Source organism: Lactuca sativa, chromosome 4 (assembly GCF_002870075.4).
Source record: "Lactuca sativa cultivar Salinas chromosome 4, Lsat_Salinas_v11, whole genome shotgun sequence".
Lineage (NCBI taxonomy): Eukaryota > Viridiplantae > Streptophyta > Magnoliopsida > Asterales > Asteraceae > Lactuca > Lactuca sativa.
The window spans coordinates 185,285,175-185,309,564 of NC_056626.2; the positions used below are offsets into that span (position 1 = coordinate 185,285,175).

Here is a 24,390-nt window from a genome sequence, read left to right on the forward strand (position 1 = left end):
CAAATATTAACACTTAATATATATATATATATATATATATATATATATATATATATATATATATATATATATATATATATATGCGGTGCAGTTCGGTTTTTTGCGGTTTTTACAAGACTAGAAACCGCACCGAGTATTTTCGGTTTTTGCAAAACTAAAAACCGAACCATCGGTTTTCATTTCGGTTTCGGTTTATGCGGTTTTTTCGATTTTTTTGGTATGCGGTTCGGTTTTTGCTCACCCGTACTTCCTACACAGCATCTACATCTTACTTCTGACGTACCACAATCATATGGGACTTATGGTTATTGTTTGAATTTGATGGTCAAAAGAAAATTTCACAAAACCAAGATACAAGTAATAAAGTAGTGTGGTCTTAACATGAATTTTCTCGTGTTATATACAAAGCAAAATTTAAAATAACCTAACAATAATAAATAACCACTAGAACATTCCTACATTGGTGTTCCTCATAGCTGGACTCTTATAAAAATTTAGTTGAAAACAAGCTCACTAGTAATTAATTGTTTATAGCCTCACGTGGTATGATTAAACAAAAAGGAGTAATTTTCAATATATTAACTCAGCTGATGGAAGAAGTGCCATCTCAATCTCTTGCAAAGTTTTTCCTTTTGTTTCCACAACGTTTTTCCTCACAAACAAAAATCCCACTAAACAAAAACTTGCAAAGGCTGTGTATAGAATCAATGGCCCAAGCTTCTCCAGCATCCGCAAAAATAGCAAACCAACAAAGAAATTTATAACCTGTAACAAATGGAAAATAACAAAAATGTAGAATTTTAAACCATGTATGAAAGATATACTATAGGATTATATAATTAAATATAATAAACTAGGGATTTACCCAATGTACAGCCATGCAGATTGCCATGGCTTTTGCTCTAATTCGGCTTGGAAATATTTCTGATAACAGGAGCCCAGGTACCGGCCCAACACCCATGGCAAATGATAAAACAAACCTGGATTGAAAGCAAGAGTAAATTACATTTTTAGTCCCTGAGTATATTTGAACTTTTCAATTTTAGTCCCAAAAGCTGTCTCTTGGAATTTTGGTCCTTATTTGAGATTTTTGTAGTAGCATTTTGGTCCCTTCCTAGTAAAATGATTATATTTTGAAAAAATCAGCTATATTCAGGGACCAAAAATAGACATTTTACTTGACAAGGACCAAAAATGTTGCATCATAAAAACGACAGAAATTGCAGTAGAACCTTTTGGGACCAATATTTGCAAAAAGCAGCTATATTCAGGGACCAAGAATATAATTTTTTTTTAAATCAACTTATGGAAAAGTTCCCTTTTTGTTCTTTGTTGTTTTTTTTCTTATTATTTTATTCTTTGATTCTTTTATTATTTCACTCACAGTAGAACACCACCAACAGAGAGTAACACCACTGAAGACCCTGAAACCAAGGAACTTCCTGCAACTGCTTGCATGCCCATTGACATTGCCTGAATCAATCAAAATAATAAAAACATTGTCAAATCCGAGGTTGGAAGTAGTCAAATGTTGATATTTTAATTGGTAAAATTGACCAACATTCTGAAAATTGTTTATTGGGGTGTATGGGTAAAATGGTCATTTACTCACTTTACCCATTCAGTCACTCTATTCATAGAGGACTAGATGGAAAGAAAAAAAAAACAGTCCGTTAAGACATAGATATACCATGCCCATGAAACTTCCAAGAAGAAGACCTTTTCGGCCGAGTTTATCCATTAAAATCATTGCAATAATTGAACCTGAAAAATATTAAAATAACAAAAAGATATATATATATATAAAAAAAGAGTGATGAACAGGAACAGATTGTTGATGAAGAACAATATATAACCTGATAAGTTGACTACTCCAACAGACATGTTTGCGACATCTGAAGGTACTCCAGCACTTTTGAAGACAGTTGAAGAGAAATAGAAAACAGCATTTATTCCAGATAGTTGTTGCAGTGCCAGCAGAGCAGACCCGATGAAAACCACTGGAGAATGGTAAGAAAAGTAATTTTTTTTCTAAAATTCTTAAATTGAAATGTTTATTTCGATTGGGAGAAAAGGTGTGGTGGATGTGGTAATATTATATTTATACCTCTGAAATGACGTCCGTAAAACAACTCTGAAAGTTTTACTGATTCTACTTCGTCTCCTCTGTCTGTTTTGGATAATTCTGCCATTGATGATTTTACATGTAGACCTCCTAGAAGCCTCCCGAATTCCGCTTCGGCTTCAGCACTTCTTCCTCTCTAAATTAGGGCAATGGGCGAAAAAAAATATGATGTAGAATTGTTTACAAATAAATTATGTGTAGATACAGTCAATAGCTAAACAACAGCAAAATCTCAAGATCAAGGCACATTTCAGATTTTATCGATTGCTTCCGTAAAACTTATTAAAAAGATAACCCTTACATGTCCCAACTGTGACAACATAGGGAAGGTTACTGAGAAGATACCAAATTTTCGTTTAACTAATTGATCCTGATCTATATAAAATGTTTCATAAAGCACCTTCATTTAATTAGTTGCATTTTAATACATCATATTTTCAATTAATATGATTTGTATTAAACTTTACTATGGTTTGTAATATAAAAACATTTGTAAAATTTAATAGAAATAAATATCTATTAAAGAAATAAAATTTACTTAAACTAAAATAAAGTTGAGGTGGTAAAATAAATTATTATTAAAGAGGGAGGGGTTAGATAGACAAACTTTTATAGTATATTGACCACTCAGTGGTCAATATAAAATTTACTTAAACTAAAATAAAGTTGAGGGGGTATATTGACCAAATAGTAAAAAGCTATAAAAAAAAAAAACTTGCATTGGAGATGCTCTAAGGTTAAAAGGGATGTTCTTTAGTAGACTATATCTACTTTTCTTAGGCCTTTGGACCATTCTATAAAGAATTTTTTGTTAGTGGTATATTTATAATTTATACCATGTAGTATGCCATGATGACATAACTGGTCCCTCAACTTATGTGAGATATTACTTGATGAATGCAACTTTCTTAAATTCAAAAATGTGGTTATTTCCTTAGACTCTATGAACATACAAGACTGAGGTTACTGTTTCTATTCCATAACACCATGATTTGGTCTTGTGATATAACCATCAAATCAAGATTAACAGAAATACAAACAAGTGAAGGATAAATATGTACCAAGATTATTAAAATAAATATATATAAATATGCACCCAAATTGCATTTGGTGAACAAAAGGAGAAGAGATGAGCAATCCTTACCTTCATAAGCCAATGGGGACTTTCTGCACAAAACTCCATCAGAAGAGCAAGCAAGGCTGCAGGAACTGTAGATACCCAGAAGCACACACGCCACCTAATCCCAAAATCAAGAGAATGATTATTATTTATTACAAATCCAACTGACTAATCAAAATGTATAAATGATTATAAGCATGCATCATGTTTCCTACCAACGAGGCACGTCCTTTGCAGGGATTCCAATGAAGAAAGAAGCTATAAGTCCAAGACACGTTGCAATCTGAGTGAAGCTCCCATAAGTGCCTCTCACAAAAGCTGGTGAAACCTAACTTTTGATAATAACAAGTCAGTAAAAAGACAGATAAAAGAATTAGATTAAAATTTTCATACCTCTGTAATGTACAAAGCTGCAACAGGAGGACAAACACCCATTGCAGTTCCAACAAGAAACCTTCCAAAAAGCATACCTCCAAGCCCATCTGCTGTAGCACTACAAGTTATAGTTTTGATATTATTAGGAATGCCAACACTATAAAAGTTTTAGTTTGAAGGGTAGTTTAGGAAGATTAAGAGCATAAATAATATATATACACCTACCTCACTGAAGCACCGATTATCATTGGTATAGCACACATTTGGAATGACCTTCGACGACCAATTCCATCAGCAATCCATCCACTTACTGTAGACCCAACAAAAGCACCTCCTAAACATGTACTTACCACCAAACCTTCATTATGCAAAATTATGTAGTCATTAGTTAAGGAATAGGAATATAGGATACAGAAAAAGTTCATTGTAAATTGTAAAAAACATACCTTCGGCCATTGTATCACCATGAAAGTTAAGGTCCAGGGATATACTTTCTAGCGTGTCATTAACCACCCTGGAATTCAAGATTGAAATGTAAAGAAATTGTAAAGTGAAATAGGCACTTGTTAATGACCTTGTGGAATTAGAATTCCTTAAGTCTTGATAAATGGTGCATAGTTGCATACCCAAGATGGTAGCCGAATAAGAATGAGGAAAGAGCTGCCACTATCACATGTGGTAATGAACGAAGCCAAGGGGGATTTCCAGATCCTTTTGCAAAATCATGTGGAGTCTCTGAAAACACATGGTTCAATTAGTATGCATCTATATAGTATATCCAAGAAATAATAGAAAGGACTCATCTGCAAGATTTTGACCTCTTTCAACAAGATCACATGTAATATCTGTACAACTAGAATCTTTAACTAAGCTATATTAGGATTTAGGAATCATCTTAGATGTATTTGCACACACTTTGGCATGCATAGAGTTGGAAAGAGTGATTGAGGCCATTATATCGACCCCAAAATGGTTTGATTTACATACAAAGGTATCATACATCTGTTCTCTTACATACAAAGGTATCATACTTCTGTTCAGGTTACTTCTAGAAACCAGCTGCAAGATATTCACCTTTCAATATATATTGCCATGTAAATGTATATTGTCCCCCATTTAGTTACATAACAAATTAAACAATAAACAGGAGGTCTCAATAACATCCTAGAGTTTCCAGCTGGATTCTTTTTATATCACTCATAAGGCAAAGTAGAAGTACCTTCTAAACCATCTTCTATGTCTTGTGCATTCAGGCGCTCTTTGGAATTAGCACGCTTGTATGTACTGTGGATATGATCCCTTTGTCGCCCTCTCATATTCAGATGCAGCAAAGAACCTGTCACCCAGACTACCATAATTAATCAAATCATCATTCATTCAGTAAGAGACATCAATTAAGAAGCCATTTCAACAAAAAAACAGAATCCCCTGCTGATCCCAGTAGTATCACAATTCAAATTCTTCGAATCATCAATACACTCACACAGATACTAAATCACGAAAAAACTATTACCACTCCCTGAAGCTCGTATTCTAGAATACTCTGTTTAACCTTTCACAACTGTTTGAATCGATTATACTGCCATAAAACACAGGCGAAAGAGACAGTGCTTATGTCTATTTGTCACTAAGCCAATTTAGTTATCTAGATCGCGAGTATAAAAACAACATTACTAAATTCGTGAAAGTACGTAAGATTCGATAGATTCACCTAACAGAGAGCGAGTTATATGGGAGGGGTGATCACGAAACGGATAAAAAATAAATAAAACTATCGTATTTCTACGTTCACATGCTATTCCTGACTAAAAAACCGTATTCAAAAGCGCATGTAGAACTGCAAAAAACGAATCGGAGTCCATTCGTGATTACCTGGATGAAGAAAACGAGATGTGGAAGCCGTCGGTGAGTTCCGGCGACAGAGTCGGTGGAGAATCGGTAAACATACGCCGATGTGGAAGAATAGTGACAGTGGATCTGTCAGAACTGAGAAGTAAAAGGGAAGTAAAGAAAAAGGAGGCGAAAAATGTGGTAGTTGTTCAGGTGGGGACTGGGGAGGGGGGAAGAATTGTATGTCGACAGGTGTTAACGTGCGCCGTGGGTTATGAAAATTGAAAAGTTAATTTGAATCCGTACAAATGAAGAAAAAAAGCAAGTGTGGTGGGTTGTAGATGGTAGTCGACGGAAAGGAGGAAGAGGAACAAGAGACTAACACCTGTCACCTACGATCTGAAACTTAGATCTGTTTAAGCGTTGATTTTCAATTTCGTCATCAATGGCTGAAAGGTGTGACGCGTGGAGAAGATCCCAAGAATGTTGATACTCGTCCTAACTCTGTAACTATTCTATGTTTGGTAAAGTTAGATCCTTATGCACTTGTTTATTATATTTTTAGTAAAATGCAATCTGGTCTGTGGTTTACTGTTTTTTTCTTTTGTCAATTTAATTAAAAAAATAAGCTGCAAGAGTGTAAAAAGATAACTTTTTTTATATTTTTTTATTTTAATATTTTATTAATATAAAGATAAATTGTCATATCTCTCTCATCCTAATAATAAAATACCCCTCCACCAAAATCCAACACCGACACCAAATCCTTTCAAAATCATGAAATCCAGAATCAAAAGTCACTGTCTACAACATATGTCCATGAATATTTAAGATAATATGTAAACACAAATCTTTTCAACATCATGATATCGAGAGCATCAACTCTTTTAAAGAGTTTGCACTTTGTACTTTATGCTATAAATGTTCTACACTAAAAAAATAAAGTAGTTAATTAATCTCTATAGAAACATGCAATTTATCACAGTTATGGTGGTGGAAAATGCTGTAAAGTTTTGCTATAAGAGAACAAATGTTGTTTATTGATGCCGTTAAAGCAAGTTCGGAAACAAGATATGTTGATGATAAGGGAGGAAGGAGTCGTATTTGGTCCTATTGTCTTCTCTGTCACATCAGCGTGTAAGTCCCGAATTCTCCTACGTATCAATCGGATTCATTTTGATGGCGCGGAATCCTAATCAAATGAATAATGCAAGATATAATATGGAATAGGAACACGATGATTAATCTTAATGCACACTATTATAGATGAATAGTCGGGTACATAAGACTCTTGATTACATACGGTTTTCTCTCTGTTTCTCTCTAGATTTCGTTCTAAGCTTATGGCAGCCCCCAAAACGTCCCTCACCCATTACAAGGCTCAAATGACATTATTTATACCTAGACCTAATAACAAAGCCCAAGCCTAAAACCCAAACAAAACAACATTAAGCCTAACCAAAAGCATATGTGATTTTGGTCCAAACAACACCAAAACATGGTGTTTTCGGTCATAGACCGAGAACTCTAATATCTTATGAAAAGAAAAGTATAAACCACAATTTATGACCTAACAATCTCCCCCTTGGTTTATAGCTTTCTTTTCTTATGTCCTAACAATCTCCCCCCTGGGTTTGTAGCTTTCTTTTCTTTTCAAACTTCTCTTTGTTCTTGACTTCAGCTTTTATCTTTGATTTCTTCACAAATTCAAGATGAACATATGAATTTCTACATGAATAACTTTATCTTGAACAGTTGGGCTTCTTTCAAAGATTTGACCTTGAACACACATTGGGTGTAGAGGCTTCTTGTAAAGATTCTTGAAAATCAGCACTTTCAGCTTTGAAAAAAACTTCAGAGATAATAACAGAGAGACCAATTCTTCTGGATTACTTCAACAAGTTCATAGATAGCAGCAAATTAATTGAGGAGGCTTCAATGCAATCTGTCACATAACTTCAAGTACAGCTTTACCTTGCTTCTGGGGTTGAAAGAATGAATGTTGAAAAATAATCTTTACTTCTTGTTCCTTCAAATGAAAGTTTTTTAATGATCACCATTGCGCCTTGAAAAATAACCATGACTAAAAAGTCCCTGTAGATCACAAAATCCTAAAGACCCTTCTCACCACAGCTATTCAAGGATCCGGCCTTGGATCAGAAGGAGACTACTCGCAGTATCTGTGTGAACATGGAGGAATGCACTGCGATTTGTTGAGTATCGGAGAACTACTCATGGCTATTTTGATGTTACCCCCTGCACATCCTAGATCATAGACCTCAATGCAGTTTTTCAAGTTAAACAAGTTAACTTGGCCCTTGGCGAGAGGTTCAATGATAATCGTGCCTTGCGAGGTGCATCGCGCTAGTGCCATGACATCTGTATAGTTTTAGACTTTTAATTCCTTAAATACGACAGTTATTTGAAAGATAATGCCTAACTGAAAATTTTTACAATTACAATCCTTCAATTCCTTGTGAAAATAGAGTGAAGTGTAATGACCATCAACTCCATTCCAAGTTTCTTCTCCTTGCTTAGAAAATTACGATACAGTCTCCTTGAGTCTCTTCTTCTTTTTGAATTGGCTTTTTAAGACAAACGAAACTTTGAGATAAAAAAATAAAAGTAAAAATAAACTTAGCACACAATAGAAATAACTAAGAAATAAAATTAAAATTAAAAAAATACACTCAAAAGTAAAAATAAAATATTTTTTGATTTTTTGATTTTTCTGAAAAGGAAATAAAACATAAATAAACATATTTGGATTTTTAAATGTTATGATTTTTTTTATTTTTTTTAATTTCCCCCCTTAAATTTGTGCATAGAGGAAAAATATGGAACAAATTTAACAAAAAAAAAATAATAACTAATTTAAAACTTTTTGGGATCAAAGTTGTCAAGCAATTCAATATCATTTATCAGCACGCACTTGCATGTTTAGTTCTGATCAATCACCAATATTGTGGTCCACTTAAACACAAATGATATTGACAAGTTGGACAAATTATAAATGACAAGACATTGTGATTATATTCCTAAATGCACCATTTTGCTGACGACGACCAAGGATATTGTTATCCACATAAATTCAGTAGCGAGATCTACAGACAACCTTTAGCTAATTCAATTTTAAGTGCACTAGAATGTCTTCCCCATTTCACGACAGACCCTAGTAATCAAGGAATTCCAAAGAGCTCTTTACTTTAGGTGAGTGCTCAATTATTTTAGATAGAAGACAAATCTAGAGATGCATATGTTGTATCCCAGGTCGGATGTCTTCCAATCATGCAGAGGGACAACATATGACTAACACATATAGATGGATAGAGAGATAGAAAGGTGCATATGATGTGTCTCAGGTCGAATCTTCCGATCACACAGAGGGGACATCATATGAATGACATAGATAGATAGAGAGAAACATATATATATATATATATATATATATATATATATATATATATATATATATATATATATATATATATATATATATAGAAATAAAGTGTAACAACCCAATTTTCAAGTCCAAAAATTTTATTCTTAATTAACTGATTCATAAGAAAATACTGTGAAATCACATCATCTCATGAAACAATGTATCATGTCTGAAAACCCAAGTCAAAACATTAGTAACATGTCAGAGTACAATCCCAGAATATCCATAATGCAGAAAACAATGAGTGTGTGTATGATGTGCCGCTACCGCGCCGTCTCCTTCCCCTTCGCTGAAGAGGTACATGAAACCAAAACTGTAAACTGTAAGCACGAAGCTTAGTGAGTTCCCCCATTGTACCACGTACCATACAATCACATAGCATACATACTGCCGGGAAATTCTGGGGTGCCCGACCTACCCGGTACGACCATTCTGGGGTGCCGACCTACCCGTACGGCCATTCTGGGTGCCGACCTACCCATGCGGCCATTCTGAGGTGTCGTCCTACCCGTGTCAAGCCATTTTGGGGTGCTGACCTACCTGTCGGTCCTAACAACTGACCCTCGGGGACTATTCCACCCCTACTGCTACTATTACATACATCGTATCCTAAACATACTATCAGACAGATCTGGGGTGTCCGAACTACCCTTCGGTCCTAACAACCGAACATGGGGACTATTCCCCTCCTACTACCACTATCACATATAACATATCATGCAAGCATATAAACATATCATAACATACTGTCAGACATATATGGGGTGTCCGACCTACCCTTCGGTCCTAACAACCAAACTCTACTACTATCACATATAACATATCATGCCAGCATATAACATATCAAGTAGTAGCAAACCTAGATGATGTCACAAAGGCAATCATCTAACTTACAACTCCTACTGGTGGGCTGTGACAACCTGAAATTTATCCCGTCACAGTAAACCCTCTTCCGCTAATAAAGCTCGCTTTATTAAATTGTTCCGTTAACCTTTTGGATTAGGTTAATTAAATTGGGACTTTTATTATGACTTCATGAGTGTCCAAACGAATTAGAAACACATGAAACATCCTCGGTATCCCTTTGAAAAGTTTTTAGATTACGACCACGTCGAGTTATGACCACTTAATCGGGTACGACCATAAGCCCCGTTTAACGTCGGTATTGGGTAGATTTCCACCGGGCCACAAACTCAACCCCTATATAAGGGATTGAGTGGTCACATTGAAGCCTTTCCCACTCTTAACACTTTCTCTCTCTCTCTACAAAGCCGATTTTGATCCAAAAACATCTCTTTCGAGCTCCATAATCGTAAGTAATCTATCATAGCTTGATGTTTAGCTTACATGCAAATTCGTGTTTAAATCATCAAAAAGCCTAAAAATCATGTGTTTACGGCCCAAGAACACTCTTGGACCGCAAACACCCATAAATGGGGTTTTGAAGCCCCAAAACCCTTCCAAATCACTCCTAGTGCTTAGCTATGACTTAGGGACTTGCATGTATGAGCTTAGAAAACGAAAATCTTGTCATTTGAGGAGTAAACATGAGTTTACGGCCCAAGAACATTCTTGGACCGTAAACCCCTCTTCATAGGTCGTGAACACCATTTAAGGTGTTAAATTGGCCCTTAAACACCTCCTATGGCTTGGAATAATGTTTAGAACCAACCACCATCGAAGTAGGAACCTTAAACACCAAGGAAACCATGACCTTAGGCGATTACGGCCATAAACCTCCCAAGGATTGGTCCCTTGGTCGTAAACTCCTCTAAGGAGGTCAAATGGTGCCCTAACTTCCTTCCATGGCTTGTATATTGGACTAGAATCATGTGTGCTTAACCTAGAACCATCAAAACACAAAAGGAAGGGACAAGTAAGAGCTTATGGCCGTAAACTCTATGTTTACAACCATAAACTCCCATAAATGGTCCATTTGAGGACTTAACCACTTTCTATGCCCTAGAATTGAACATAGCCTAATTCCACAAGTGTTGTAAGACCTTTAAACATCCAAGAACCCACCAGCCATGAGTTTACGGCCGTAAACTCATGGGGATATGGTCATTGGGCCGAAATCTCCTCTAAATTGAAGAGTAAACTCCCTAACTAGGCCATACACCCCCTTATTGCAACCGAATAGCCTCCTAGCACTTAACCAAAGTGTTTTTCCGCACATTAGGATGCTTATACGTGTTTAATTAGTGTTATAATCACTAATTATATGTAAACATATGTCTTCATATGTTATTAGGTCATTAAGTGTGTTCACGTCTTTACTTGACACCGAGCACTCAACCTACACCTCCATCCGATCCACTCGCAGCAGGTGAGTTCATACCCCTGAAATAGCCTTTTAATTGATTTTAACTGCTTTTATAGGGGGGAATACAAGTTGAACTATACAGTTATTAGATAAATCACATGTGATTAATAACTGTATAGCAAAATAGATTTTGCATGTTAAACTATTTTATCCAGCTTAAGATTTCCAAATCGTGTTTTCGAATCTTGTTAAAGTATGAATATCCCTTTTTAGATCATTAAAGGTTATCCAAAGTTTTTTTCAAAGTTTTTTTACTAAAGAGACATCCAGTCGTAGTTTCTTATCAAAGGTTTTCTTCACTTAAACTGTTTTATAAAAATCATTTTCAAAGTTGTTTATGAAAGGTTTTTCAAAGGATTCCAAAGGTTTTCCAAACTTGTTTTACAAAATGACATCAAGTCATAAATTAATTATGTGTAAAGGTTTCCAAAGGTTTTACCAAAGTTTTCTTCTATGCTTTTATTTCGTTAAATGCATGCCTATATTTGTATAATTATATAAATAATGTTTAAAGGACTTAAGAAGGCTAGTTCGCCCTATTTCCTTTTCCTCGTTGGGATGTGGTCTGGTGGGTATCGGTTATCCGTCCAAAGGTCGTTTAAACATTAGTTATATATCATGTATACATGTATGGACATAAAAGCTCTCTCTCTCTCTCTCAGCCAATTCATCGCCTTGAGTAGTATAGGCATCCTTCTATTATTCATGTTTCTGGAACCCTAGTAACTATTATAGGAATAGTTAGGAGACTCTATCTCTCTCTCTCTCTATCTCTCTCTTTCTTTTACTTTAGAATGTGACACACTATTTCCCTCTACAACGCTTCATTGCGCCAACGCCGTGTAACCAGAGTCTTCGGGAAGGAGAGCGAGCATGATGTGTATAGATCTATACGGGATTGACACTCCCACACCCAAACTACCAGCTACAGTCCACGCCGGTAAGGCCCATGGGTGACATAATGCCACTACCTCTACGCGTGACCTGGAGGGTCATCGGATACTCTATCGTCGATCAGCATGGTTACATACGAGTTCACATTCACCCTTTGTTTTAGACTTAGATAGCTGTATCGTTCACTCGATACTATCTGGAGTCTGTATTTTTTTTGTTTTAGACTTTGCTAGTTGTATCGTTCATTCGATACTATCTGGAGTCTGTGCTTCCTTTTGTTAGACTGAGCCAGGCGTATCATTTATTCGATACTCTCCTAGAGTCTATGATTTCTTTTGCTTTAGTCAGCAGTATTACTGCTGAGGTATATGTTATTTTTCCCCTAGTATTTTTACTTGTGATTTTCTCATAATTTCTTTAAAGTCAATACTGTATTTTGGTAATGATAGTATTTTGGGGAAAATTACTCCTTAAAACATAAATCTGTCGGGTCTTGGTAGAAGACTGCTTTTACTTAGAAAATATAGGATTTTCTGGAAAGAACGCTAATACTCTGTAGATTCTAGATTACCGTCTTTCATAAAGTTGTTTTGAATAAAAATGTGTATTTATACAAATGACACTAAATACTAATGGACTCACCAACATTATAAAATGTTGATACTCGCTTTCAAAATAACTTGTATTCTCAGGTCATCGACAGACAGGTACGTCCCGGGAGCTTTTGTGAAGACATCCTAGTACCGAGCTGCATCTATGTTATGTTCTGTAATTGCTTTGATATTACTATGACATGTAACCTATGTAAAATTATTACTATTAATGTAATGGTTGTTGTACTTTGATTACTATACTGCATATATTGTGATACTTGACATGACGTCCTCCACCCCAGAACGTTTCCGTCGTTCCGGTTTTAGGGTGTGACATGGGCCGACATTGTGGCCGTAGACCCACCGCTACTGGAAGGTAACTCACCTCGAACGAGTAGCTGCTGATAATCTGTGCGGGAAACCTCTATCTGTTGCTGCTCCGGAAATCCTCCGGCTATAATTCCTACAAAACAATCAGTCAGAAACTGATATCAACTCTTGGGGTAAAATGACTATTTTACCCCCAACCAAGTCCAAGTCAAAGTCAACTACCAGTTGACTCGTCGAGTCCCTAACCCTTTACCCGTCCTTATCCACAACTCGACTCGTCAAGTTTGGCAACGACTCGACGAGTTCCTCCTCTATATGAACATCGAATGAACCTTCATCCGACTCGCCGAGTTATATGAACAACTCGTCGAGTTCACCTTAATCTGATGAACAAGTTCTGACCTTGACTCTCCGAGTTATATGAACAACTCGTCGAGTTCGTCTTCAACCATAAGGAGATTGCCTTGGACTCGCCGAGTCTGTTCTAGCACTCGTTGAGTCCCATGAACTCCAGGTCTAAGGCTAAGTCCAATACATTGGGTCACTCCTTCGGACCTTCTACAACCCTTCTAGCACCCCAACTAAGTTCTTTGACCCTCAACAGATATGGGACTTTATGCCTTGGACTTGTCGAGTCCCAAGAACGGACTCGCCGAGTCGATAACATCCACACCCTAAATCCTTGATTTCTAATGTACAACCTTTGACCAAAAGGTAGATCCAAGCCCCTAAGCTCGATCTAGCACGTAAAGTTTTGAACTTTACGTGCATGCATGGGACTTTTGAGCCTAAAAGGCTCTAAAATGGCTCTTATGTTGCATGGGACCATCCTTGGGTGCAAAAGCAACCCAAATCTGCCTTGTGACTCCTCCCAAGACTTAGATCCGAAGTCTTGACCCCCAACCATGTTTGCAATCATGGTTGGCTATCTCATATGGCTTAAAAAGCCCTAAATCCTCCCCAAAAAGGGCTCTAACAAACAAGGAAGCAAGGTACAGACTTTATACCTTTCAAAGACTGCAAATGATGAACCAAAATCAAATCCTTCAGTCTCCTCTTAATCCTTCTATGCTCTTCCTTCTTCCTTGAGGTCAAAACCCACAAAAATCACTCAAAAGCCTTAGATCTTGCACCAAAGCACTTAGTGTTTGCTATGGAGGGTTTCTGGGAGCAATAGGGACGATTGGTGGCTGAAAGAGATGATTAAATAGGGTGTAAACCCTCAGATTAGGGTTTTGTCCAGTTAGAGCCTACTCGTCGAGTCCGGGACCCGACTCGACGAGTCCATCACTTAAATCCTGCGTCCCGTCCCGCTTCTACTCGGCGATTTGGTCCTTCAACTCGCCGAGTCCCAGGCCAAAAATGCAAAATACTTAAATAAAAATACATACCAAGAACCAGGTGCTACAAATCTCCCTCCCTTATTTTAGACTTTGTCCTCGAAGTCTGTTGCTCGTTCCTGGAACAACTCTGGGTAATTCTTCATCATCTCATCCACCGGCTCCCAAGTCCACTCTGAGCCCTTCTGATGCTGCCATTGCACCTTCACGAGCTCCACCCTTTTCTTCCTCAGATCCTTTGACTTCTGGTCGAGGATTGCCACAGGTCGCTCGATGTAATTCAGGCTGTCATCGACCTGAATATCCTCTAAGGGTGCCACTGCTGAGTCGTCCACCAGACACTTCCGTAGCTGGGAGACGTGGAAAGTGTTGTGGATCTAGCTGAGTTCGGCTGGTAGATCCAACCTGTACGCCACCTTGCCCACCCGAGCTAAGACCCTGAACAGTCCAATGTACCTGGGGCCCAACTTGCCCCATTTCCTGAATCAGATGACGCCCTTCCATGGCGACACCTTCAGGAGAACCATATCCCCGACCTGGAACTCTAGGTCTGATCAACACTTATCAGCATAACTTTTCTGCCGACTCAGAGCAGTTTGAAGCCTGCTCCGGACCTGTTGAATCCTCTCTGTCGTCTTGAGCACCACTTCGATGCTCCCCATTACCTTCTGAACAACCTCACCCCAACATATTGGGGTCCTGCACCTCCTCCCATACAACAACTCGAAGAGAGGGCGGTCAATGCTCACATGATAACTATTGTTATAGGAGAACTCTGCCAATGGAAGGTAGGTATCCCAACTACCTCCGAAGTCTAACATGCATGCTCGCAGTATATCCTCCAGAGTCTGGATGGTTCGCTCGCTCTAGCCGTCCGTCTGCGGGTGAAAGGCAGTGCTAAAATGCAGACGCATACCCAGCTCATCATGAAACTTCTTCCAAAACCAGGAAGTGAACCGCACATCCCTGTCTAAAATCACCGAAACGGGCACCCCATGCCACGCCACTACCTCTTTGATATAGATATCGGCCAACCTTTCAGCCGAAATACTTTCTAGAATAGGGATAAAATGGGCGCTCTTGGTCAATCGATCGACGATGACCCAAATCGAATCCACTCCCCGCACGGTCCTGGGAAGCTTTGTGATAAAATCCATTGTAATGTCTTCCCGTTTCCACAACGGGATATCTAACGGTTGCATCTTGCCGTGTGGCCTCTGGTACTCGGCCTTGACCTTCCTATAGGTCAAGCACTGTTCCACGTACCATGCTACATCCCGCTTCATGCAGGGCCACTAATAGTCCTGACGAAGATCCCTATACAACTTCGTCGCCGTGGGATGAGTGGAGAATCGAGATTTGTGCACCTCATCCATCAGAACCTGACGCACACCCCCGTGGTACGACACCCACACCCTATGGTGTAGTGTCAGTAACCCTCGGTTGTCATAGTCGAAGGAGGAAACCTGTCCCACAATCCACTCGCTCTTTCGATGTTCCTCCTTCATGGCCTCCTGAATCCGCTCCAACAACGGAGTCACCACTGTCATCCTCGGACAGATATCCCTGATCAGCGCTACCTTGCGGCTAAGAGCATCGGCTACATTGGCCTTCCCCGGGTGGTAGAGGATCTCATATTCATAATCCTTTATCACATTGAGCCACCGATGCTGCCTCATATTCAGATTTGGTTGGTCCATTAAATACCTCAAGCTCTTATGGTCCGTGTAAATGGTACAACGAACCCCATAGAGGTAATGATGCCAAATCTTGAGGGTGAACACAACAGCCCCCAACTCCAAATCATGTGTCGGGTAGTTCGCCTCGTGAGGCTTCAGCTGCCTCGAAGAGTAAGCAACAACATGTCCTCTTTGCATCAATATTGCGCCCAAACCTGAGATGGACACATCGCAATATACAACAAAATCCTCCATGCCCTCCGGCAGGGCTAAGATTGGTGTCTCGCACAATCTCTGTCTCAAAGTCTCGAACGTAGCCTGCTGCTCAGGCCCCCAAAGGAAGACCACGACCTTCCTCGTTACCCTGGTCAGGGGTACGGCTATCTTGGAGAAATCTTGGATGAATCTCCGATAGTAGCCGGCTAATCCTAGGAAACTCCGAATCTCAGATGGAGACCTTGGAACCTCCCATCTCATCACGGCCTCTACTTTGGCCGGGTCCACCGATATCCCGTTCTGGTTGACAAGATAACCTAGAAACTGCACCTCACGCAACCAGAACTCACACTTGGAGAACTTAGCATACAAGTTCTCCCTTCTCAAAGTCTCCAGAACCTCTCGTAGATGCTCCTCTTGCTCCTCCTACGTCTTGGAGTAAACCAAGATATCATCAATAAACACTATCACAGACCAGTCTAACATCGGTCTACACACGCGGTTCATGAGGTCCATGAACGTGGCAGGAGCATTAGTGAGCCCGAAGGGAATCACCACGAAATCGTAATGACCATAACGTGTCCGAAAAGCAGTCTTCTGTACATCCTCCTCTCTGACCCTCATCTGATGATACCCTGAACGCAAGTCAGTCTTGGAGAACCAAGATGCTCCTTGTAGCTGGTCAAAGAGACCATTGATCCGTGGGAGTGGATAACGATTCTTCACCGTTACCTAATTCAGCTTCCTAATGTCAGCTCGCAGCATGTCATGATAGCAGGTCCTCCTCATATCCTCATCTCCCGCATACTGGGGCACCAGCAATGCCCTCTCCCGGAACTTGGCGGTGATCTCCGCCACAGTCTCCGTAGTCTGTCTCATGTCCAAAAACTCTCTAGCCACCTGCTGAAGCTCTACAGCTGGCGCAAACTCCGCCCTGAATCTGGTCACAATGTTTGACCAGGTCATAGCCTCAACATCCGAGGCTCCCAATGAGTCGCCAAGAGACTCCCACCAATCTCTAACTCTATCTCTCAAGCATCCTGCTGCATATCTCACCTTCGACCCCTCCGGGCAGAAGCTAGTCAACTGCGCAGACTCAATGTCTGCAATCCATCGTCTGGCAGCAATGGGGTCCTTTGCCCCATGGAAGTCCGGCGCACCACTGCCCCTGAAGTCCTTAAAGGACAATATGCGGGATCCTAACTGGTTGGTCGCCATGTCACTCCTGAACGCCCTAAGGCGATCCTCCATCAACTCGACAATCCCTTCCTTTATCGACCCAAAGATGACCGTGGTCGCATCAAGGATGCCTCTAGTGATCTCAAACGCGATGAACTCGTGTAGCCTCTCATCCACTAGTTCGGAGCCTGATCCCGAACCCGATCCCTATCCTGAGCTGCCAGCTGTTGGCCTCGGACGTAGTACCACCATTCTGCAATACATCATGACAACCGTCAGTGATACTGATACATCTAGAGGGATCACATCCACTACAAGTTCCCCGGTCTTGCTTCATCCTTCCTCAATTCGAGTATGGATCCTCTGCTTTCAGCAGTACGGGCCCATACTACCTTCCACATCTATCCGTACTTTCCTCAAGGACTGCCTTCCACATCTATCAGACAGATCTAGGGTGTCCGAACTACCCTTCGGTCCTAACAACCGAACTTGAGGACTATTCCCCTCCTACTACCATTATCACATATAACATATCATGTCAGCATATAAACATATCATAACATACTGTCAGACATATCTGGGGTGTCCGACCTACCCTTCGGTCCTAACAACCGAACTCTACTACTATCACATATAACATATCATGCCAGCATATAACATATCAGGTAGTAGCAAACCTAGATGATATCACAGAGACAATCATCTAATATACAACTCCTACTGATGGGCCGACATTGTGGCCGTAGACCCACCGCTACTGGAAGGTAACTCACCTCGAACGAGTAGCTGCTGATAATCTGTGCGGGAAACCTCTATCTGCTGCTGCTTCGGAAATCCTCCAGCTATAATTCCCACAAAACACTCAGTCAGAAACTGATATCAACTCTTGGGGTAAAATGACTATTTTACCCCCAACCAAGTCCAAGTCATAGTCAACTGCTAGTTGACCCGACTCGCCGAGTTGGGTCGTCAACTCGTCGACTCCCTAACCCTTTACCCGTCCTTATCCACAACTTGACTCGTCGTGTTTTGCAACGACTCGACGAGTTCCTCCTCTATATGAACATCGAATGAACCTTCATCCGACTCGCCGAGTTATATGAACAACTCGTCGAGTTCACCTTAATCTGATGAACAAGTTCTGACCTTGACTCTCCGAGTTATATGAACAACTCGTCGATTTCATCTTCAACCATAACGAGATTGTCTCGGACTCGGCGAGTTTGTTCTAGCACTCGTCGAGTCCCATGAACTCCAGGTCTAAGGCTAAGTCCAATACATTGGGTCACTCCTTCAGACCTTCTACAACCCTTCTAACACCCAACTGAGTTCTTTGACCCTCAACAGATATGGGACTTTATGCCTTGGACTCATTGAGTCCCAAGAACGGACTTGCCGAGTCGATAACGTCCACACCCTTAATCCTCGATTTCTGATGTACAACCTTTGACCAAAAGGTAGATCCAAGCCCCTAGGCTCGATCTAGCATGTAAAGTTTCGAACTTTACGTGCATGCATGAGACTTTTGAGCCTAAAAGGCTCTAAAATGGCTCTTATGTTGCATGGGACCTTCCTTGTGTGCAAAAGCAACCCAAATCTGCCTTGTGACTCCTCCCAAGACTTAGATCCGAAGTCTTGACCCCCAACCATGTTTGCAATCATGGTTGGCTACCTCATATGGCTTAAAAGCCCTAAATCCTCCCCAAAAAGGGATCTAACAAACAAGCAAGCAAGGTACAAACTTTATACCTTTCAAAGATTGCAAATGAGGAACCAAACTCGAATCCTTCAGTCTCCTCTTGATCCTTCTATGATCTTCCTTCTTCCTTGAGGTCAAAACCCACAAAAATCACTCAAAAGCCTTAGATCTTACACCAAAACACTTAGGGTTTGCTATTGAGGGTTTCTAGGAGCAATAGGGACGAGTGGTGGCTGAAAGAGATGATTAAATAGGGTGCAAACCCTCATATTAGGGTTTTGTCCAGTCAGGGCCTACTCGTCGAGTCCGGGACCCAACTCGACGAGTCCATCACTTAAATCCCGCGTCTCGTCCCGCTTCTACTCGGCGAGTTGGTCCATCAACTCGCCAAGTCCCTGGCCAAAAATGCAAAATACTTAAATAAAAATACATACCAAGAAGTAGGTGCTACATAAAGGTGCATGTGTTGCGTCCCAATTCGGATCTTCCGATCACGCAAAGGGGGCAACATATGACTAACAGAGAGGATAAGAAAGAAAAACAATTTTACACTGACCTACTTTATTAGAACCCCCCCAGTCACCTTATCAGCACCAGAATTAAGGACATAAGGTTTTACATCGAAGAAGTGTTGAGCCACATTTCTAGATGATAAGTAACTTTAATTTATTTTGTAGGCTCCCTTGTTTATCTCACTGCTCAATCTATCTGTGCGTTGTATGGTAAGTCTAAATGTAACTATCTAAGTCTAGATGAGTTAAAACTGTCAAGTCCTTTCATTGTCAGTTGTGTCTAGTCCTTTAATTTTGAATCCTTTGTGTCTACCAACACATTGAACATAGAGTCTAAACAATTTTAGCTTTAGTGCATTACACATATTTTAGATTGCCCTTTAACACTAAACTTCATATCACTTCCCAAACACTTTCGAAAGAAAACATATTTTTGTATTTTTGATTTTATAATTTTTTTTTTATTTTGATTTCACCCCCTTAATTTGAGCATTGAAAGAAAGAATATAAAATAAATACGCAAATTTAAAAAAATTGTCTTCAAACGAATCATTTTAGGAAAAACTTAGAAGTATCGAGAAGAAACTAAAACCATAATTTAGCAATTGAAGTTGCATCCAGATGATCTGAGAACATCACACATATGTAGCAACACATTTAACCTTAGTTGTGTTTCAGTTCTGGAACAGATTCAAAAATTCTTCACATCGTGAAGTACAATCCCCATTTGTGATCCTCTTCTTTCTTCCTTTCCCGCAAAAGACACATACTCTTAATGAAGATTTTGAATGTCGTACAGATGAGAGATGTCTCCTATCATGTGCCTGGAACAACCACTATCAACAAACCGAAGTCTGATGATATTCCTCCATAGTTGCTCCACCATAGAATGCGGGATTAGTTGTTTTTTGGAACGCAGTCCGTTTTGAAGCTGGGTTGACCATTATCATCTACACAAGGTACTGTCCCCCATGACATATCCTGTTTATCAGACACAAAAGATGAAGAAGTGTTAGAATCATTATATGATTTGGGAGTGTGAACCTTTGGTACCCATCTGTAGTCGGGTTTAACCCATTTCTTGTTTGATCGGATGGATGCCTCAGAACTTGCTTTAGAACTTGAAACTGACCGCCGAGATGACTTCGACCGAATCAATCTCTGTCTAACAGAACCATCCCATAAATCTGGCTTCTTGTCCGACATTCCCTTCTTGTCCTTGGGAGTTTGATTCTTGGCTTGTTTGCGTTCCAATCACTATTGCGTGAATGTGACCTCGAAGGATTTCTTTTGGAGAATCTCCCTCTTGGAACGTTGTGCCAACCTTGTGCATAGTAAGGAACATATAAACGATGTGGCCAATTTCTGACAATGTGACCGGGAGTCCCATAGTTAAAGCAAGTCTTTCTTTTCATATAAATCAGATTGTGACTTGGTCCTTGTCCAACAAAAGTTCGTTTCGAAGAACTTCCACAAGCACAAGCACAAACAAAAGCAAAAGAACATTTGTCAGACTGCTTGACAGATTTTTGTGGCTGAGTTTTTCAACAGTGGGGGTTTCATCATCACAAGCTTTTGAAAGACTTTCAGTAGACTCAGAATTGATTTTGATATGCTCACTCCCAACTTGCACTACTTCTTTATCTGTACATAAAGTAGAAGCATTAGAATCGTTCACCTCATTATAAGTTTTTGAATCATTATCAGTAGAACAAGAATTATTTATGTTATGCTCGTGCCCATCTTGCACTGTGACCTGCTCTGCATTTGAAGTAGAAATATCAGAATTATTCACCTCAACACTTCAAGTGGGGCCAGATTGTTCAGTCTTAACTGAATTTATTACCGGCGGCTGGCCATATTGTGCAGGTGTCTCTATTTCATTGGTTTTAAGGGGTGGTGTGACATCCCCAATTTCACGGACAGAAAAGACTGATTTGTTTATGTTTTGTTTTTAAAATCAGAGTAATCTTTTAAAGAAAATAGTTGTAGAATTTGTTCCCAAAAAAAAATATGATAAGAGTTTATCAAAGCATTTCTTTAAAGAAATGTATTTTCATTATATAACAAAATCTCGGGATGTCATGTTCAATACAGACCAAAAGCATAAACAAAACAAAATAGACCTTACAATAGTTATTCATAACTACTGGCCTATAATCCAAAATCTCTCGTTATGTCAACCAACTTATGCTCTCGTACCATAACCTGTAATATAAAGAAAACTGAGAGGGTCAAGCTTGGGAGCCTGGTGAGCATATAGGGTTTTCAACCCACAATAATATAATTATTATATTCAATTATCAAACAATCAATCCAATTACCCACCCCCATTATCTTCCTTTATTTCATAAAGATTTACCCTAAGAACCGATTACCCTTCTCTCATTAATTCCTAAGGATTGCCCTAAGGAATTGGCACAAAGTCTAGTGCTGCCATGGTTCTTAGATCACCTCTAGTTCAAGAACACCTAAAGAACATTTAGTTCCAATATTACCCAATGAACCTAATTATCTAAGGAACACAGAGTATGAAAGCTCTTAATTCAAACAACGTGATAATAAAGTATATCTCGATCTTGCAAAACCACTGATATTATAAACACATATTATATTTCTAAAACAACATATCCTATCCCGTCGATCCCCACATATTGACCCTATACAATGATCTTACGAGATCTAGCCTAAGGAATCGATATGAACAACAACTAACAAAGCTGCTTCGGAAATTCCCTGGCAGCAAACGAGGATCAATAAAGACATCAAATGAGGGGAATGGAATAAGTTTCACCACGAACCTTTATTCGTAAAAGAAAGAACCACAAGACATTTTAAGTCAGGGGTAGTTATCTAGATAACAATGCCTAGGCGTGGTCCGACTATCATGAGGTATTATACACCCAGACTCTACCTATCCCAGCATCAAACTTTGCCTAGCAGTGGCCTGAATAAATGAGGTATTTCACCCCCAAACGCACCCTATCCAGCAATATAACACAAGACATACCTAGCAGTGGTCTGTTACCGGTGCACTTTATTAGGTAGTCTACGAAGTTCCCTTAATTACTTCGTGAAAGAAAACACTGACATATGAAGCGCGGTCGATCACTTCATAAAAGAAACTCTGACTCCAAAGCTCTCTCAAAATAAAAGTATGGGGAAATACTAATAGAGTATTCCCGTACGCTCCCGTAACCGACACACAAAATTGTCAAAAAGACTTTGTACATGATAGTACTTGTGGCACATTATAGTACTCTGGTATGCGAAAGAATCGTACCCGAGAACATAATAGTACCCTGGCACAAGCAGCACCCAAGACACAGAGCTTTGAAAAAGACTTCGTACATAAAATGTACTTTTGTACGTAGGACGTACTCCACCGATCATCAATCTCACAACACACATACTCTTAATAAGAGGCTACCCAATATCCAAACTTAATTGAACTAAACATCCCTATTTAAGTCTTAACCCATCACTAGGCAAACCTACGATGTTTATAATCAATTTTTGATACTATCTCCGTTTAGGAAATGCTAACTAGTGTATACTTAACACAAGGTTTTAAGTAATAATATCATATATTCACATCTTAACACATATTGAACCATAAATGATTCGCACGTTGTATATCATCAAATATATCTAACTCGTATTTCGGACAATAACAAATACTTTACATACATATGTATATTTCATACTTTAATCAATAAACGTATAAAAATCACGTTCCTAAAAGGGACTATACGCATGATACCTTATCGTATGAACACATAATTCAAAAATACATAATCCGTACTCCCGGACCTAAAATTTACCTCCTTACCTAATCCATATTCTCGGATCTAAAACTAACCTCTTGATTTGATCCATACTCTCGGATCTAAAACTAACCTCCTGACCTGATCCATACATATAGATCTAAAACAAGTTTATCTCTTTATCCTTTTATCTCCTGGTCCAACCCACCTTTTATCACCTACCAACAACCTCATCTACTCATGTTCTACCCAACATATTTTTAGATACAAAATACATATATAGTTTAACTCATTAAAACTTATATAATTCATCCATTCCACAATCATCTCAAATAAACAAGAATATATTATACACATAGCACGTATTTCATAGCAAATACTTAATATTTATGTGTTAGAAGAAAGTGACCACATACTCACCTGATCAGAAGATGATCGGGCAGCACTACGGCTTGTAGAAGTAGTATCATTCGGTGAAACTGTGATCTCTTCACACAACGGACTTCTCGCCGGCAGAGCTTCGGCTCGGAAACTCTTTTCTTCTCGGGATCTTCGGGCTTCGGGACTTGCTTTGGGTCTCGGGGTTGATACCGGGGCTTTGGGGGGGTTAAAATTGCACGTAAAACGATGTAATATGGGCGAGAGAAGAGAGATTTGGCAACCACAAACGGCTGCCCCTTCAAATCTATTTATAGGGCTGTTTTCTCATTTTCCACGTCGTGGGCACTTCTCCCACGTCGTGGGCTTGAACGCCATTGCATGCGTCATCGTCCACTTGATCTTTCAGGCTACAGAAGGCGTCAGAAGCCCACCCACGTCGTGGCCACTTTTGCCACGTCGTGGTCTCTGACAGTTTTGGGGTTTCGCGCCCCGAACTTCAGAAATTCATAACTTTCGCATACGAACTCCGTTTTTGACGTTCTTTATATGGATGCGTAGGTAAAAACAAGATATACAACTTTA

General features: G+C 39.4%; 2 protein-coding genes across 4 annotated transcripts; one reads left to right on the forward strand and one right to left on the reverse strand.

Annotated features, from left to right (window-relative positions):
• Positions 1–352: 352 nt before the first annotated feature.
• On the reverse strand, positions 353–5,625 carry LOC111886889 (probable plastidic glucose transporter 3). 2 transcript variants are annotated; one of them, XM_023883133.3, is made up of 14 exons: positions 5,493–5,625; positions 4,840–4,956; positions 4,247–4,355; positions 4,067–4,134; positions 3,846–3,978; positions 3,639–3,738; positions 3,461–3,573; positions 3,270–3,363; positions 2,108–2,261; positions 1,857–2,000; positions 1,691–1,764; positions 1,385–1,473; positions 866–980; positions 353–765 (listed from the first exon to the last, which is right to left on the reverse strand). In XM_023883133.3, the coding sequence occupies exons 2-14, from the start codon at positions 4,934–4,936 to the stop codon at positions 571–573; spliced, it is 1,485 nt and encodes a 494-aa protein (XP_023738901.1). In that variant the 5' UTR covers positions 4,937–4,956; positions 5,493–5,625; the 3' UTR covers positions 353–570. The 2 variants fall into 2 exon arrangements, with proteins under 2 accessions (XP_023738901.1, XP_042757175.1); XM_042901241.1 differs by having other exon boundaries at positions 4,840–4,968; positions 5,493–5,624.
• Positions 1,872–12,960, forward strand: LOC122197374 (uncharacterized). 2 transcript variants are annotated; one of them, XR_006190765.2, is made up of 2 exons: positions 1,872–2,010; positions 12,805–12,960. XR_006190765.2 is itself a non-coding variant. In XM_042901242.1 (2 exons), the coding sequence occupies exons 1-2, from the start codon at positions 1,991–1,993 to the stop codon at positions 5,733–5,735; spliced, it is 309 nt and encodes a 102-aa protein (XP_042757176.1). In that variant the 5' UTR covers positions 1,872–1,990; the 3' UTR covers positions 5,736–6,047. The 2 variants fall into 2 exon arrangements, 1 of the variants encoding a protein (XP_042757176.1); XM_042901242.1 differs by lacking the exon at positions 12,805–12,960 and adding an exon at positions 5,447–6,047.
• The last annotated feature ends 11,430 nt before the right edge of the window (positions 12,961–24,390 follow it).

What these genes read in the sequence shown, in the direction of transcription:
- LOC122197374 (XM_042901242.1), top strand. Translation starts at nt 1,991, where the DNA reads ATGAAAACCACTGGAGAATG. An exon ending in ATGAAAACCACTGGAGAATG is followed by an intron (nt 2,011 to 5,446) that starts GTAAGAAAAGTA and finishes CGTATTCAAAAG; the next exon opens with CGCATGTAGAACTGCAAAAA.
- LOC111886889 (XM_023883133.3), bottom strand. Translation starts at nt 4,936, where the DNA reads ATGAGAGGGCGACAAAGGGATCATATCCACAGTACATACAAGCGTGCT. An exon ending in GTCCCCATTGGCTTATGAAG is followed by an intron (nt 2,262 to 3,269) that starts GTAAGGATTGCT and finishes GCCCTAATTTAG; the next exon opens with AGAGGAAGAAGTGCTGAAGC. An exon ending in TGGAGTAGTCAACTTATCAG is followed by an intron (nt 1,765 to 1,856) that starts GTTATATATTGT and finishes AATATTTTTCAG; the next exon opens with GTTCAATTATTGCAATGATT.